Here is a 19091-nt window from a genome sequence, read left to right as displayed (position 1 = left end):
ATTCCATGAATGAGGTATTCATTTATGTACAAAAATGTAGTAAATATATCATAACTTGTGCGTAAATAGGTAATTAAATAATACTTTTTTGCCACTATTCATGTGGTCATGAACATAACTTACACAGTTGAAATTCCAATATCCTTTACCATGGCTATGCATGTGTTCTACAATGCAAATTTACGTTGAACTTCTTTTGCTCCATACGTAGCCAACAGTAATAATCAGTTGGCAACAACAATGAATGTACAAACAGGCAAATACTCACAGCTCCTTTTAGTAACGATGGCTGACGGTCGGGAGTTGATGCCACTGTACGCTGTTACAGATATCTGGTAACTTCGACCAGGAACTAAACCAATAAAGCGCCGCGTTGTAACATTGGAGGAAACATTGTAGGGATATGCTACTGATGCGTTGTTTGTTTCATTTAAGTAGACTATGTAGTAGTCAACATCTGAAATAGGAGCCACCCATGAAACTGTCATGTCCGTAGAGTTGTTGACGATGACGGTGACATTGACTTGTGGAGGAACTGCAATGTCAAATAAACATGACACAAATTAATTTCAAAGGATACTTATGTGATTAACCTAAGACACTAAAGTAGCATACAACACATTAGATACAACGATCACCATGTGTTATATATATGTTCTCTTCTTTGTTCAACTATGTATTGATTACACAAGTTTGTAATAAAAAAAAGTATCTTTTAAAGTGACAATTTGGCCAAACAAAATTGTCATACTATGAAATGAAAGGCTGGCAAAGACTATAGTTTAAAAGTCGGGAGCATTTGCTGAGACTTCCTCAACGTTGAAAGTGTGATTTAGGGAGGTGGGGGGGGAGGAGGTTGGTGGAGTTTGCAGGATATATTCAGATGTAACTCATTAATGATGTTAGCAATGGCCATTAATTCAAACGAAATGTATTTATAACACAGGGCAAGAAAAATTGAGCCACTGCACGGGCCAAGTTATAAGCATGTGCGCATTTGAGAGATTATTGGCCAACATTGGCCCGAATTCCCCCTCGGCGATCCCCCAGATCATGATTCGCTGCGATGTTTTTTCGTGCAATGGGATTTCTCAAATTTCACCCAGCGAAATTGGATGCAAATTGGCACGTGGATTGAGTGCAGTCGCTTATCGGAATTTTACAGATATCAGCAGAATTCCACAAAAACAGAAAAATACTGTTCATGAATCTGTTGCTTTTTAAGGTGCAGTTATAGTGCATAACGTTTAGGCCCAAAAACTCACAGCTTGAACTATGTTCGATGTAACTATTATGTAATGCAGAATATTGTTTACCATGGGCTCAGACTGCTAAATATTATGGTATTGGAAAGTATACAGTAATATTGATGACCAGGTTCCAAGTTCCTGTTTCTAACACGGAGGCTGTGTAGAAGTCTACGTCAGAGCAAAGTGTCACCCATGAGACTGTCATGGATGTCCGTGTTTTTGTCAGTAAAGTTGACTTTCAGTGGAATTGTCAAACGGCAATCGGAGTGGATAAAATATTTACATGAGATTGCCTGATTTGACAAATTTCCTCGGTTTAATTATGAAGAATTCCTGGGAAATTACATTGTTTTCAAAAATACTCTTACAATTGATCTGTTACAGATGACCTTCAGGAACGGTCTATATATATAAAACTAGCCTTTTGCCCTTCCAAGGACAGGTGTATTGCAGTAAATCTTAAATTTGCAAGCGAATAGCAGACCGTGACGTGATATTCATTGCATTAATGTGCAATTTGTAAGGGCGCGGTGACACAGACCTATTTCATTTTAAGGTTATAACCCCTTGTTCATTATGACGTCCTTTTTACTTTGATGTCTCAACAGCGTTACGGAGATCGCGTGACGTGAGGGTTCTGCCTTTGTAGTGAGGGTTGTAAGTTGATGCCGAGGAGGGGGGAGGAGGCGCCTCGGCCCACCGTGTAATTATTATGAATGGGGGGGGGAGGCGGTGTCCATTTGGAAGGCGTCACCTGTTAATGATTATTAATGAGGGGAGTTGTTCGATATTGAGTTACGTCACCTGCTCATGATTATTGTGGGAGGGTGCTCCGTGTGGAGTGACGTCACCTGCTCATGATTATTCATGAGGGGGCCTGCCTGACGTGGAGTGACGTCATGAGTGATGCACACAGACATTTGTGGCTCTTTACAGTAGGAAAAAATAATGGAGGGGGTGTCCATTGGAGGACGTTACCTGCTCATGATTATTAATGAGGAGGGGTGGGGGGGGGGGTCAATCTGGAGGACGTCACCTCATTAATATTAATGAGGGGGGCTGGTTGATGTGCAGTGACGTCACGAGCGTTAAGGACATTCCTGGGTGATTATAGTAGGTATGAGGCTAATAGTCTTGTGATTCTTCAAATCGTTTTATAACCGTTTTGATTCAACATTGACAGAGGCATCATTCCATGCTTGATGTATTCATTTATGTACAAATATTTATTAAATATAACCTATGTTGTGAGTAAATAGATAATTAAATAAGATTTTTTTTTTTTTTTTTGGGACTATTCACGTGGTCATGAACAGAACTTACATCCTCTCTGGTTATTTCGGTAAGGTCACGTTTATAGAAAAAAATAATAAAAGAAACACGACGTTTCGGTCGCAACACAAGCGTCCATCATCATGTGAGAAAATTATCTGCTGTTGTGGCTTTATATGGGCACGGAAGGGGGGGAGGAGTTTTGTCGAGTCGTCGCTGCGCGAGTTCACGGGAGAGGGAGGAAGGTTTGTGGCGTGCAGGGACGAGTTAGGCTGGATAAATTAGCATGTTAATGAGCTTGAATTAGTAACCGAAAACAAAACAAAAAACGGCACGGGTGGGTGAGTGAAAATCACAGCAGTTAAAACTTGATTGATAATAAGTTGGCGACGACAATGAATGCACAATCAGGCAAATACTCACAGCTCCTTTTAGTAACAATGGCTGACGGTTGGGAGTTGATGCCACTGTACGCTGATCAGTAAATGCGTTTGTTGTAACAGTGGAAGACACATTATAGCGCTTCACTGCTGTTCCGTTGTTAGTTTCAATTACGTAGACCTTGTCGTAGTCAACTTCTGAAGTCGAAGCCACCCATTCGACCGTTCCGTCTTTTTTTTTTAGTCCAAATATGTTTTTTTATTGCAACAAAATAAGAGCCCAGTACAAGGCACAGGCCGCAACAAGGCGGGGGGGGGGGTACAACAATTCTGTGAATCAAATCCCTCAGTACTCCCCTTCCCATAGATGGAGAGGAGATTTGGGTCATTGACCTCCATACGTGTGAACTACGAGAGGGGGCGTCGGTTATTATTAGATAATGAGGGGAGAATAAGGGATCTGGGTCAAAGGTAAGGGGAGCCTCCACATGCCAAGTGGAGTTGTCTTCCTCAGAAGTCCCACAGGATGGTTACTGAATCCTGTCTACCACCGGAGGGAGGAAGGAGGGCCATACCCCAAGCTCTCATCTCATCCCCCCAACTTCCCTGCATGCACACCCCACAACAAGCTCCACGGGGGTGGGGACCACCCGACTGAACTCTCACTCCTTACCCTAGAGCTTGTGGCTAAACGTTCTGATCACGCGAGGCCTAAGATATTACCGTGCCAGAGTTAGCATAAGAAGACCCATAATCCCTCCCAGTTTGCCAGAGTGGCCTACCCGTTGTATCCGAGCAATTAACGGAAGTCGGGTGAGGAGTCGAGCCCATCACTGTGGCATGTATGTATGCAGAACTTCTTTCGCACCATACATAGCCAACCGTCCTAATAGGTTGGTGTGAATGGTGCATGTGCATTTTAAATGGAGGAACAAAGGCAGCATCACATGGTGAAACGCTTTTAATACCAAATTCAGTACTGAAATACAATGTGTAAGATACACAATGCACTTGTGATATAGTTGCATACACAGATTACTGCCTATATTAGATTAGTCTAAACAGTTGACCACATCGGTACTTACAAGTTCTGTCAATGACCATATTTTACCAATATGAGAAGGACCCATTGGAAGCCTCCACAGACACGAAGAGTAGTTAATTACATTAACCAGGTCAGAAAATGTTACCGTGGTTGAGTGAATTGAGAATTGAAACACCGTTTAGTGTTAGGCCCCACAGCACTGTTTCAAATGAGGTGCTGGGCTTTATTCTGCAGACATTGTTCAGGAGGTGCATTTTATCCGCTCTTAACGGGGGTCGGGTGAGGAAACTCGAGCTCATAGCTGCGGCATGTATGTGCGTTGCACTTCTTTCGCACCATACGTAGCCAACCGTGCTAATCGTGTGATATGATGATTGCTTGTGTTGCAGTCGAAACGTCGTGAGAATTTTATTGTTTTATATTTGTATTATTTTATTGTTTCACTTCTACGTGACTTTACCGAAAGAATCAAGAATAGAAATGGCAGCATTGTATGGTGAACCGCTTTAAATACCAAATTAAGTAATACAATGTGTAAGATACACAATATATAGTAACACAGAGATTAATATCAATAGTCATAGTCTGAACAGTTGACCGCATTGGTACTTACGAGTTCTGTCCATGACCATATCTGACCAAGTTGAGAACGACCCATTGGAAGCCTCCACAGACACGGAGTAGTTTCTTCCAGGAATCAGGCCAGTAAATGTTTCCGTGGTTGAGTAAATCTGGAATGTTGTAACCAAGTTTCCACTCGCAGTCGCTCGCAAGTAGGCCCAGTAGGAGAACGATTCCGGGAGAGAAGTCATCCCTGAGACTGTCATGGTCGTGGTAGTTTTGCCAGTGATGGTTAAAACGATGTAACTTGGCACTGCAACAGGCATGGGTGACATTTTATGAAAATAGTATTTAACATATTATGAGAACAATTTAAAATTATGCATAGACAGACAATTTGAACACATTACTAAATATGTGGGTGTAGTGACAACGCTTTAACATACTTTCATAATCTAATCATTTTGAAATGAATGGTTCATTGAATTGTTTCATTTGTAATATTAAATTAACATTTCATATGAGTACTTGGAGTTGAATATTCATTGTTTAGTGGATTTACGCTTGACGTATCAACTTAAAATGTGAGAATATTGCAATGACTGATTTTTGATGTATAGATTGTATTTTTTAACTATAAACATTTCACAAAAAATTATGGGAATGTAAACTGGGCACGCTTAGGATGCTGAGATTCCAGCTATGTGTTGCTGTTAGAGACCTTTTTGCGTGTAAGTTATACTTTTCTCCTGGCTGCACACATTTTCTGCCTATTGAAGTTAGTTTTTATCTATTAAAATAATACTTAATACATTTTACATTTATTATTTTACCAGATAAGACCCACTGAGCTATGTACTGTAGATCTTATTCAGAAGCAACATAGCCACAAATGATAGCTCAATGAAGACGCTTATCACATGGAAATTTGTTGTTGAATCCAATGTAAAACCTTCAAAAATCTATTTCAGGATAAACTTTCGAAATAATGCATGAAACACATATGAAATTGATCTTAAGTGGATAAATAATAAATGTATTGATAGCAATGAACGTAATTTTCTTGGGTATGCAATAACAAGACAACAGAGCACACAGACTTATTGACCAACACATTCATTTAAGTAACCTTGCAAGCAGATGACTGAGGCATCTTCATAGTGGCTGCAGTAGTTATTCCCCCAGGGACGATGACTACAGTCTGAAAGCCGAGTCTCGGAACCAGAGCACTGAACTTCGTCGAGCCAGATACGACCACTGCCCAATCCAAAGTAAGAATATGACACGGCAAAGGCAGTGAGCCCACAACCCAGCTGACGACACACGACCTTTGCATCCTGTGGGCTCCAGAGGTCGTCACACACCGTGCCCCACTCGCCATTGTAGAACACCTCCACCCGGCCCTGACATGCGATGGCATTCCCAGCCAGCCGAATCGACATATCTAAGAATATAAAAACACACACAAGTTGATGCTGACGTGTAACGATTCGCCTACCATGCGACATTAAAAAGTCACAATTCAGGGTCATGATTCTTTTCAATAATTGATAGGGTACTGAATAAACTCATATTGACTGCAGAGGTTGCATGGAATGATTACACACCATGTATACGAATATCACGACGTTTCGACTGCAACACAAGCAATCATCATCAGGTGTGAAAACCACAGCAAGAAAATGTTCTTGCTATGGTTGTGAGAATTTTTATTGTTTAATATTTTTTATAATTTTATTGTTTCCCTTTTTCATGAATTTACCGAAAGAACCAAGAATTTGAGAACAGTTGCTTAATTAATTGATAGTGTAGATTGTGGGCTCTCAGATGCGTTTCTGCAGACGTCTGGAACACTTTTCTAATATTAGTAAGCCACTGGTACTTATGTACTTTTACATCTAGGTTGAAACTCAATTTCTTTGGAACTGCGTTTTCTTTGTTCGTTGTGCTTCTCTCGCAGCTCTGATTAGCAAAGATTGCTACATATGTTGCGAAAGTTCAACATACATACACGCGGAGGCGTGGAATGATTTTGTATGGATAATTTATATGCAGAGGAATTTTACATTCAGGAGGTCAAGCCAGATAACTGTGTCAGGAGCAGCGGAGTGTATCGCCGTGATGTCTTCTTCATATTTGCCAATTGGGCATTACGTCGTTATATGTTTTATGGTCTCTGTTCTGGATGACCATAGTCACACACTGGACTGTTTTAAATTTTCCGTTTGTGGATGAGGTACTGTCATGGTTTGTGCGGATGCGGCTTAGGGTGGACCATCAGCTTTGTAGAATATAAAACCCAGGGATATTCTGCAATGGGTCTTTCACAAGGTGTTTGTGATTATTGGTTCTTTCGGTAAAGTCACGTAGAAAGGAAACAATAAAATAATAAAAAAACAGTACAAATTCTCACGACCACAGCAAGAACATTTTATTGTTGTTGTTTTCACACCTGATGATGATTGCTTGTGTTGCAGTCGAAACGTCGTAATAATTTTTATTGTTTTATATTTTTTTTATTATTTTGTTTCCCTTCTACGTGAATTTACCGAAAGAACCAAGAATATGAATCCCTGCAGTCACAAAAGCTTTAAATCCAAATTTAAGGTGTTTTTGAGTTATTTTAAACTGCATTCAACTCTCCAGAATTCATCAGGGTTGAACTTGAATTGTTTAAGGTGAAGCATATTGATCCAAAAGGACTGTGTGACTTCAAGCGATGACAAGGGATGTTAATGAGATCATGATGAATGGCAAGGCAACCTTTTTTCCTCTATTTGCAGGACTTTCTACGTGGTTGCAGCTTTGCGGCGGAAGGGTGGGGAAGAGACATGTGGCAGCACGGCCAGCCACAGTGTTGGAGTCAACTTGAGGGTTCAAGTGTTACACCACATTGTCGTGTTCAGTTGGACATCAACAAGTCGAGTGTGCCAACTTCTGGTCCATACTGATGCGTAGTACTCGGCTACAGAGTACACAAGGACACCATTGATGCCAAGTCCTCTAGGAGCTAAGTGATGAAGAATTTTGGGGGAGGGGGGGATTACCATCTTTGTCGGCAGCCTTGTATTTCTTCATTTTAGCCAGACCCTCCCTCACTTCCTCTGTGTTGATGGCATTGGGGTCTTGTAAGGACATTGTCTGGTGTAATTGGCAATGGATCACTCACTTGATGTTTTTGTCAAGCGGCCATTTTTTTTCCACTCGTTCGGAGGCTATAGAGTTGAGCAGGACTCTTGCGGTCCAGTATTATGTTGGATTAGTAGAACCTCGATGTCGCAGTAGTGCCCAGGCATGGGGGCTGGAGTGAATGAAGTCCAGGCTTTCAACGCACTCAATCCAACGCTGGCATCTGGCTGAGTCTAAAGACTCCAGCAGGGTCTATCCAACCTCTGGCTGCCCAACTGGTTGTACTTTCGGAGCAGGTCCTGGGCTTCTTTTGTCCAGCAGGAAGCCTCGCAGGTTGCTCTTCTTGGCGGCTGCAGTAAGGAGGCTAATAAAATGGTAATATCATTCCAGTGTCGTGGGTATTCGACTCGCCACTCTCTCTACAGCCTCCTAATATTGGCCCCAGTCAGCTTTGGCCAGATTCCACCTTGGTAATCGTTTTGGGCACAATCACGGGGATTTCGATGCCAATGTGGGCAATCATGGGCCTATGATGACTTTTGGGGAAGCTTGGAGGTATTTTGCAGGATCGGTGAAGTATGCTCCCACTTTGATTCTTGGAAACGTTGCTATGCAAAGTAATACTAAATCATATGAAGCTTTGTCATCAACATCAGCCATGATCAGTCTACTTCTGGATGAAGGCTTCAATAAGACATCAGCATCCCTGATGATTCTGTAATGTAACAGTCCATCTAGCTCTTGCAACGAACTGATTTCATCGCTCCATCTCCCGTATGCATACACTCTCAGGCACGTTCCCTCCTGTTGATGCCACTCAACCACTGGCCATCATCCCTTCTAATGACATGTCCTGTCTCTTGGTGTAATCCCAGTATGCACTTCGAGTTTTTGAGCACTTTTAATCTTTTTTGCATTCATTATTTTATCATAATCTGGATCTGCATTTAAAAGCTCCCTTATGTATAATTATCTAACGTGTTCCAGTTGTATGTCTCTAAAAGATATTTAAAATTGTTTAGCAATTGCCACATTATGGTATTTTATTTATCTATTATTATTCGTTATATAGGACGTATATGGAAATAGACAGTCAGCATTAGTAAATCAAGTTGTGTTAACCAAGAAGAGGTCAAAATGTATTTTATATTTTCCAATAAAGCATGATAAACTTTATATTCTTGGTTCTTTCGGTAAAGTCACGTAGAAGGGAAACCGAAAGAACCAAGAATATGAATCCCTGCAGTCACGAAAGGTTTAAATAAAAAAATGATAAACTTTGTATTCTCTTTGGTTCTTTCGGTAAAGTCAGGTAGTTAGATATAAAATAAAATTAAACAAATCACGACGTTTTGATCGCAACACAAGCATGAATATACAATAAACTTTGTATATTCATGCAATGTATTATAATTTAATGACTATTTATTTTGGAATTCATGATTCAATTATTTTTAACGTGGATCAAAAACAACAATACATTATGGCTGTTTACAAATGTATTGTAATAAAAACATGGATTATATTTATGGTGATTGTTCTTGATTGTGAAAACGTGTTTCATCTTTGGTGCTCACCGACATAATTGTCTGATTATAAATAATGCATATACTTACAGGTTATGCTTGTGACAATGGCTGACGGTTGGGAGTTGATGCCGCTGTACGCGGTTACAGAAGCATTATAACTTCTACCAGGGACCAGATCAGTAAATGCTTGTGTTGTAATATTGGAGTACAAAATGAAGCTCATCACTGCTGTTGCATTGTACGTTTCACTTAAGTATACCACGTAGTAGTCCACATCTGAAATAGGAGCCAGCCATGAGACCGTCATGGCTGTAGGGCTGTTGACGATGACGGTGACATTGACTTGTGGAGGCACTGCAAAGTTAAATAAACATGAGTGACAGACGGATTGCAAGGGCTAATAATAATGCCATTAACTTGAGTCATTAAAGTGGCAAATTACACTTTAGATAAAATTATCACCATATATTTTGTATATATGCCCTCTTGTTTGTCCATCTATGTGTTGATTGGAAAAGTACGTAATTTATAAACAGATATTTCAATGTGACAATTGAGGCAACTAGAATTTTCCAAAGAGTACTATGAAATTAAAGGCTGGCTTGGCCTGTAGTGTAGTTTAAAAGTAAATATTTGCAGGAACATTTGCTGAGACCTAATTACCGTGGTCAATGAAAGACGGTGAATAGGGGATGTGGGTCACGCAGGATTAGTTCAAATTTAACTCATGACTGATGTTTGCAATGGACCTTAATTTACATGAGTACATAATATGCATTATGTAAGGATTACATTATGGAAGAATTACATGTCAAATTTAATTCACCATGGACTCCAACCACAATATATTTTGGTATTTGAAAGTATGTAGGTCGTATATCCGACCTTGTTAAAAGTTGCTGTTTCTTTGTAACACGTAGGCTTTCCTGACCAATATTATTCATAATACAGATTTTTGGGTTAGATCGCGTAAGTATAAATGAGTCAAAACCCTCCGCCACCCGACATAGCCAATCAGTAAGGGATTTGTCACGTAAACAAATAACAAATAGTTACTTCTTCTGCCCACCGGTGTGTTTGAAGAGTGAATCCACAACCTTTACAATTTGAGTAGGACGTTTCGCTGGAAATTACATCCAGCATCTATGGACGATTTGCCAGAATAGTGAAGCCATCCACCTGCTTCTGGTTTAAATAGAGCAGGACGACGTGATCATTGAACCCAATCCGGTGTTGAGATCAGAGGCGGAGGAGGGGGGTATTGTAATTATATAATAGATCAGTAATCAGTAAATTAAATAGGACGACGCCTGAAGTTACGTAAAAACAATTCCTGTGAAATGACCTTGTTTTAAAAAAATGCTCTTAAAATTGATCTGTTTTGTTCCACATGAGCTTCATGAATGGTGAATATGTTTATAACAGTTTGAATGTAACATCGACAGAGGCATCATTCCATGATTGAGGTATTCATGTCTGCAGGGACATTTAGTGAATATGTCCTATGTTGTTAGTAAAGAGGCAATTAAATAAGTACAATTTGACAAATTTCACGTGAAAATAATACATAGTTCAAATTCTATTATCCCTTAACACGGCTCATGTGATCACATCACATATATTCCTCTATTTAAGAACGAACAGGAAGATTTATCCACAACTCTGACAGTCGCCTGATGATGCTAGTTTTAATTACTGGCGCAACGTCGTACTTGAATTGTAAATGTTGTGAATTTACTTTTCCAACACCCGGGTGTACTATACTCGTGTAGGGACATGAAATGGTTTACTACGTAGCATAGTGCTGGCTGCTGGGAGGGAAGGGGATCTGCAGAGCGAAGCAGCACTGATTGATAGCAGGCCACATGATACACCGGAGAGGGATCTAGGGTAAAGGTTTACGAAGCGATGCGTCGAGAGCCCGCTCGTAGGTTCCAAAAGGGGGGCGTGGCTGGGGCGGAACGAGGCCACGCTAACAGGATTAAAGGGGACTCTGAGTGAAGGCTCGGGGCCGCCCTCGTTGGAGTGGGATCCCCTCGTCGTCGTCGTCGCTGCTGTCGCCTTGGCGACTGTCGTTTCGTGCCTTCGTCGCTGTCGTCGTCCACTTGATAATTGCGCTGCTAGTAGTAGTTGGCTGTCTTAGCTCAGCACCGTCATTGTCAGATGGCTAGATTTGTGTTGTAGGCTAGCATCCAGTATAGCGTTGCGTTTAAGCGAGAAACAGTGCAGAGTGTGTAACAGTGTGCTCGGTGTTAATTAAAGAATTGCCTCCTAGAGTTACGTCTCCAAGTCAGTCACTACACTAGTAACGAATTGCCATGTTCTGTTAAAGTGACAAACCTTACTAATAGGCTGTGTCAGGTGGTGGCGGGTTTAACTACGCATTTATATTTACACAATCTCACCCAAAAAACCTGTTATGTCCTCAACTTAAGCCACAAAACTGGCATATAATACATTATATCGAACGATCACCATATATTTTCGATATGCCCTCTTTTTTTCGTCCAAATATATATTGATGAGAAAAGTATGTGTTTTATTTGCAACAAAACAAGAGCTCACGTGAACGTAACCAACGTGTGAATCGTACATTTGTCTATTTTAAATGCAGGAACAATGGCAGCATTGCATGGTGAAACGCTTTCAATACCAAATTAAGTAATGCAAAATGGAAGATACACATTGCAGTTATATATAGTAGCATACACAGATTAATGTCTATATTAATATAGTCTGAACAGTTGACTGCATCGGTACTTACAAGATCTGTCCATAACCATATCTGACCAAGTTTAGAAGGACGCATTGAAAGCCTCCACAAATGGATCATTCCATGATTGAAGTATTCATTTCTGTATTAACACTGAGTAAATATATCCAATGTTGTTCGTGAACAAGTGGTTAAATAAGTAAATATTTGGACAAAATTCTAACGAAAATAAAACCTACAATCGAAATTATAATTCTCTCAACATGGCTGCACACATGTTTTATAAAGCAAATAACAATGAATGTATAATCAGTTAAATACTCACAGCTCCTTTTAGTAACGATGGCTGATGATTGGGAGTTCATGCCACTGTATGCTGTTACAGATATCTGGTAACTTCTACCAGGAACAAAACCAAAAAAGCGCTGCGTTGTAACATTGGAGGAAAAATTGAAGTGATATGCTACTGATGCGTTGTTAGTTTCATTTAAGTAGACTCTGTAGTAGTCAATATCTGAAATAGGAGCCACCCATGAGACCATCATGGCTGCAGAGCTGTTGACGATGACGGTGACATTGACTTGTGGAGGCACTGTAATGTGAAATGAAATGATTGAGAGACAAAGTGAAAGGGCTAATTACGTCATTACCTTACTCAACTAAAGTGGAATATAACACATAAGTTACCGTAATCAACACATATTTTGTATATGCCCTCTTTTTTTTGGTCCAAAACAAGAGCCCAGTATAAGACACGGACCGTAGCAAGGGGGGGTGCGGGGTATAAAAAATACGTCTACTGAGACCCTCAATACCCCTGAGTCAATAAATGGAGAGTAGATAGGGTTCACTAGCGCACACACATGCGGACTACGAGAGGTAGCGTCGGTTGTTATTATATTGTGAGGGGAGATTCAAGGATCCGGGACAAAAGTTGGGAGAGCCTCCACATGCCAAGTGGAGTTGTCTTAACAAAAGTCCCGCAGATCGGTGACTGAATCCCCCGTCTATCCCCAGAGGGGGGAAGGAGGGAAATACCCTAAGCGCCCGCCTCCTCCCTCAGACCTCCCTGCATGCACACCCCACAACAAGGTCCACGGGGGTGGGGACCGCCCGACTCCGAACTCACTCCTTAGACTCGTGTTTGTGTTCTGATCACACGAGGGCTAAACGATAACCGTGCCAGAGTTTCCATGAAGAATGCCCATGATCCCTGCAGTTTTTTGCCAGTCGCCTGCCCAGCCATAATGTCAAGGGTTTACAGTAAAACGGACTAAACATTTTAAACACCGTTTAGTTTCAGGCGCCACAGGGTTGTTTCAATTGAGTGGCTGGGCTTTATACCGCAGACATTGATAAGGAGTTTCGTTGTATCCGAGTAACGGAGATCGGGTGATGAGTCCCGATCCCCTCACCATTGCATGCGTGTATGTATGTAGAACTTATTTGGCACTGTACTTAGTCAACCATGATAAACACGTGAATCGTACATGTGTCTATTTTACATGTGTAGTGACAATGGCAGCATCACATGGTGGTAAAAGTTTTCAATACCAAATGAAGGAATACAATATGTAAGATACAAATGCGCTTTTAGATGTAGTGACTAGCGGTTAGTACCCGGCGTTGCCCGGGCGAAAAAGGTAGACACACACATGGACTTACAAACAGACATGGACCCATGCACATAGAATCCCACTGACTTACACGCACGCAAACACATATGGACTCACACACACAGACATCGACATGAGAGACACATGTAGTTACACACGCAAATCGACTCAAACACACAGAGTTACACGCACATATCGACTCATACATACATACATAGACTGAACAACAACAACCGCTATTCGCCACTAAGTGGCAGTGACGTCACTACAACGCTTGTGGCAGGCTATGTGCACCTTGAGGCCACGTGAAGTGTCGAACACATGCTGGCAGGAGGTCACGGGGCAGACCCAGATGGCACAGGTCTACTGAGATGACTGGCAGATGCACCACCTGTGCCCTGTACTGTACCCTGCTAACTTGCTGTGCTTTAGCCACACGGTGCACCGCTCGTTCTTGTGAGCGTCGCTCCTCCGCCCTCCGTTGTTGTTGGAGGCCGACTGCCTCCAACTGGCCTGTAGCGTCCTTCACGAGACTCCTCCACAGATACCGACCTTGACACCGCTGGTACCAGTCATCGACAAGTCCACTCAGCTGCACATCGTGCTGTAGCACATCACTCCATCTCTTCTCTAGCCTGTGCCGCGCCCGTTTAGAGACCTCGATCCGGCGGAACAAAAGGTGTTTAGGCATGCGGTGGCTGGGCATGCAGGCTACATGGCCCAGCCAACGCAGCCTTGCCTGGCCATGCAGGCTACATGGCCCAGCCAACGCAGCCTTGCCTGGCGTAGGAGGTCACCAATGGGACTTTGTCCAGATCTTTCAAGTATTTGTGAGCTCATCACACAATCCAGCCTGGTTAAACCCAGGATGGATCGTAGGCAGGCCAGCCTAAATGTTTGTAACCGGCGAAAATGTTGCATTAGGGGGGTTCAAGTTTCGCAAGTGTAGAGAAGGGAGGGAATGACCGTGGGAGAGATGACGTGGAGCTTCGTGCAGAGCGAGAGACCAGGTAGCTTCAACACAGTGTTACACATATTCTTAGCTCTTTCGGTAAAGTCACGTTGAAGGGAAACAATACAATGATGAATATATTATTGTTCCCATTCAACGTGACTTTACCGAAAGAGCTAAGAATATGAATTACTGCAGTCACGAAAGCTTTAAATCACAATGTTACAGCCGATGAAAAGATAATGCCACTCAACTGATTTAGAGTGAGACCTCTGGTGTTAAACCGGAGCCGGTCATGAGTACACTGGGCAGGTATGGGAAGCTCTGCACTCTCCACAACTGGCCCATCACCAATTGTGAGTTATGGGGGTGGATTGTCCGATGGTACAAAATACCCAGGCAGGTGCTTAGTTTTGGTGGGGCCGATGGCAAGGCCCCACCTCTTAGTGGCAAGCTCCAGGTTGTGCAGCAGCGCGTCCAACTCCTCTTCTGAGTGAGCATTAATTACCAGATCATCGGCACACATAACGTGGTTGACCAATAGGGAGCCATCGATTGACCGCATCCGGGCACCGACCAGCCCCCCACTATATCTGTATCAGATGTGAATTATTCCGGTAGAGGCATTGAAGGTTTGACGAAGTACGTGGTCCAAATATATGTTAAAGAATGTGAGAGGCAGCGGACATCCCTGTCGCACCCCAAGATGTACAGGGAGTGGCTCTGATTCACGATCAAGTAGTTTGATGTGGGGCCACTCACCATCATGAAGGTCCTTAAGGACCGTGAGCAGAGGGTCAGGGACTCGAAAAGTACGAGGAGCAACCCAGAGCCCAGGCCTAATGATGGTATCATAGGCCCTGAGCAAGTGAATAAAGCACACATATGGACTAACACGCACACATGGACCTACAGGCACGCAACGAAATGGACTAACACTGACTAACATGGAGCCAAGCACACACAGCGATGAACACACATGCACATGGACTGACACACACACATATCAAGTCACACACACACATTGACTTACACACACACATCGAGTGACACACACACATACATAGACTTACAGACACATTGATCTACACACACACATATGGACTTACAGACACACAGGGACTTACACACACACATGGACCCACGCACACACATCGACTGACAGCCACACATCGACTCACACATACATAGACTCACACACAGACATGAACTTACACACACATACATCTCGACGCACACACACACATGGACTGTCACACATAGACACATTGCCATACACACATCGACTGACACACAGACTCCCACACAAACATAAATGGACTGACACACGCACATAGAGGCACACAAACATGGACTGAGCCACACACATGGACGTACGCACACACATGGACGTATGCACACACACACACACATGTACGTACAGACACACACACATGGACTCACACGCACACATGGACCAAAAAACACACACATAGAAAGAAAAGTACTTACACTGACTGACATGGAGCGACGCACACACACACATTGACTCTCACTCACACATGGCCACAGACATGCACAACGACCCACACACACACATAGACTTAGACGCAGGCATTATTACTGTGAAAGAAGTAACTTAATGAAAAAGAGAGTAGTTTCTACACACACACCACGCACACACATTGACTTACGCACACACATACATGGACTTACGCACACACCACGACGGTATGCACTATGACTACAGCAGTGCATACCGACTGTGGTGGTACCTGCTTTCACTACAGCAGTGCACACGGCCTGTGGTGGTACCTGCTTGAACTACAGCAGTGCACACGGACTGTGATGGTACCTGCTCGAACTACAGCAGTGCAAACCGACTGTGATGGTTTGTGGTATCACTACAGCAGTGCCTAGTGACTGAGGTGGAACCTGCTATCACAAAGGCAGCACATACTGACAGTGGCGGTAGCGGCTATTACAAAAGCAGTGCATACTAACTGTGGTGGTAGCTGCTATGATAACAGCAGTGCATACTGTGGTGGTACATGGTTTAACAACAGCAGTGCATCCTGAATGTGCTGCTACCTGGTATAATTACAGCAGTGCATATCGTGGTGGTACCTGCTTTCCCTGCAGCAGTGCATGCATACTGCCGTGGTAGCTGCTATGATTACAACAGTGCATACAGTGGTGGTACCTGCTTCAGCTACTGGAGTGCATACGGACTTTGGTACCTGCTTTTACTACAGCAGTGCATAGTGACTGTGGTGGTCCGTGCTATTACTACAGCAGTGCATAGTGTGGTGGTACCTGCTTTCCCTGCAGCAGTGCATACATTCTGTGGTGTAAGCAGCTATGATTACAGCAGGGCACGCGGCAGTGGTGGTACCTGCTATAAGAAGAGTAGTACATGCTGACTATAGCAGTATATATCGACTGTACAGTAGTACATGCTTACTGTATAGCAGTAGATATCGACTCTACAGTAGTACATGCTGACTCTATAGCAGTATTTATGGACTGTACAGTAGTACATGCTGACTCCATAGCAGTAGATATCGACTCTACAGTAGTACATGCTGACTCTATAGCAGTATTTATGGACTCTGCAGTAGTACATGCTGACTCTATAGCAGTAGATATCGACTCTACAGTAGTACATGCTGACTCTAAAGCAGTATTTATGGACTCTGCAGTAGTACATGCTGACTCTATAGCAGTAGATATCGACTCTACAATCGTACATGCTGACTCTATAGCAGTATATATCGACTCTACAGTAGTACATGCTGACTGTATAGCAGTATATATCGACTCTACAGTAGTACATGCTGACTGTATAGCAGCATATATCGACTCTACATTAGTACATGCTGACTATATAGTAGTATTATGGACTCTGCAGTAGTACATGCTGACTCTATAGCAGTATTTATGGACTCTACAGTAGTACATGCTGACTGTATAGCAGCATATATCGACTCTACATTAGTACATGCTGACTATATAGTAGTATTATGGACTCTGCAGTAGTACATGCTGACTCTATAGCAGTATTTATGGACTCTACAGTAGTACATGCTGACTGTATAGCAGTAGATATCGACTCTACAGTAGTACATGCTGACTCTATAGCAGTAGATGTCGACTCTACAGTAGTACATACTGACTATATAGCAGTAGATATCGACTCTACAGTAGTACATGCTGACTCTATAGCAGTAGATGTCGACTCTACAGTAGTACATGCTGACTGTATAGCAGTATATATCGACTCTACAGCAGTACATACTGATTTTATAGTAGTATTTATCGACTGTACAGTAGTACATGCTGACTCTATAGCAGTATTTATCGACTCTACAGTAGTACATGCTGACTGTATAGCAGTATATATCGACTCTACAGTAGTACATGGTGACTCTATAGCAGTAGATATCGACTCTACAGTAGTACATGCTGACTGTATAGCAGTATATATCGACTCTACACTAGTACATGCTGACTCTATAGCAGTATATATCGACTCTACAGTAGTACATGCTGACTGTATAGCAGTATTTTTCGACTCTGCAGTAGTACATGCTGACTCTATAGCAGTAGATATCGACTCTGCAGTAGTACATGCTGAGTCTATAGCAGTATTTATCAACTCTACAATAGTACATGCTGACTCTATACCAGTATTTATCGACTCTACAGTAGTACATGCTGACTCTATAGCAGTATATATCGACTCTACAATAGTACATGCTGACTCTATAGCAGTATTTATCGACTCTACACTAGTACATGCTGACTCTATAGCAGTATATATCGACTCTACAGTAGTACATGCGGACTGTGTAGCAGTATATATCGACTCTACAGTAGTACATGCTGACTATATAGCAGTATTTATGGACTCTGCAGTAGTACATGCTGACTATAGCAGTATTTATGGACTCTGCAGTAGTACATGCTGACTCTATAGCAGTATTTATCGACTCTGCAGTAGTACATCCTGACGCTAAGGCAGTATTTATGGACTCTACAGTAGTACATGCTGACTCTATAGCAGTATATATTGACTCTACAGTAGTACATACTGACTATATAGCAGTATTTATCGACTCTACACTAGTACATGCTGACTCTACAGCAGTATTTATGGACTCTACAGTTGTACATGCTCACTCTATAGCAGTAGGTAACGACTCTACAGTAGTACATGCTGACTCTATAGCAGTATTTATCGACTCTACTATAGTACATGCTGACTCTATAGCAGTATTTATCGACTCTACTATAGTACATACTGACTATATAGGAGTATTTATCGACTCTACACTAGTACATACTGACTCTATAGGAGTATTTATCGACTCTACAGTAGTACATGCTGACTCTATAGCAATATTCATCGACTCTACTGTAGTACATGCTGACTGTATAGCAGTATATATCGACTCTACAGTAGTACATGCTGACTGTATAGCAGTATATATCGACTCTACAGTAGTACATGCTGACTCGATAGCAGTATTTATAGACTCTACACTAGTACATGCTGACTCGATAGTCGTATTTATCGACTCTACAGTAGTACATGTTGATTCTATAGCAGTATTTATCGACTCTACAGCAGTACATGCTGACTCTATAGCAGTATGTATGGGC

At 42.1% G+C, this 19091-nt stretch overlaps 1 protein-coding gene across 1 annotated transcript in view; it reads right to left on the bottom strand.

The window, feature by feature from the left end:
* LOC116958626 (receptor-type tyrosine-protein phosphatase beta-like) overlaps positions 1-19091 on the bottom strand; it is a 75793-nt gene that overhangs the window by 26187 nt on the left and 30515 nt on the right. Inside the window, exons 8-12 of the mRNA XM_032981350.2 lie at positions 12205-12471; positions 9254-9520; positions 5638-5952; positions 4561-4821; positions 269-535 (exon numbers count right to left, since the gene is read on the bottom strand). Of these exons, the coding sequence (XP_032837241.2) occupies positions 269-535; positions 4561-4821; positions 5638-5952; positions 9254-9520; positions 12205-12471 (1377 nt within the window). The remainder of the gene's footprint in view (positions 1-268; positions 536-4560; positions 4822-5637; positions 5953-9253; positions 9521-12204; positions 12472-19091) is intronic.

Source organism: Petromyzon marinus, chromosome 80, assembly GCF_048934315.1.
Source record: "Petromyzon marinus isolate PM22_M1 ecotype Great Lakes invasive population chromosome 80, UKy_Petmar_22M1.pri1.0, whole genome shotgun sequence".
NCBI lineage: Eukaryota > Metazoa > Chordata > Hyperoartia > Petromyzontiformes > Petromyzontidae > Petromyzon > Petromyzon marinus.
The sequence above is the reverse complement of the archived record's forward strand: the minus strand, read 5'-3'. Positions and strand labels throughout refer to the sequence as shown.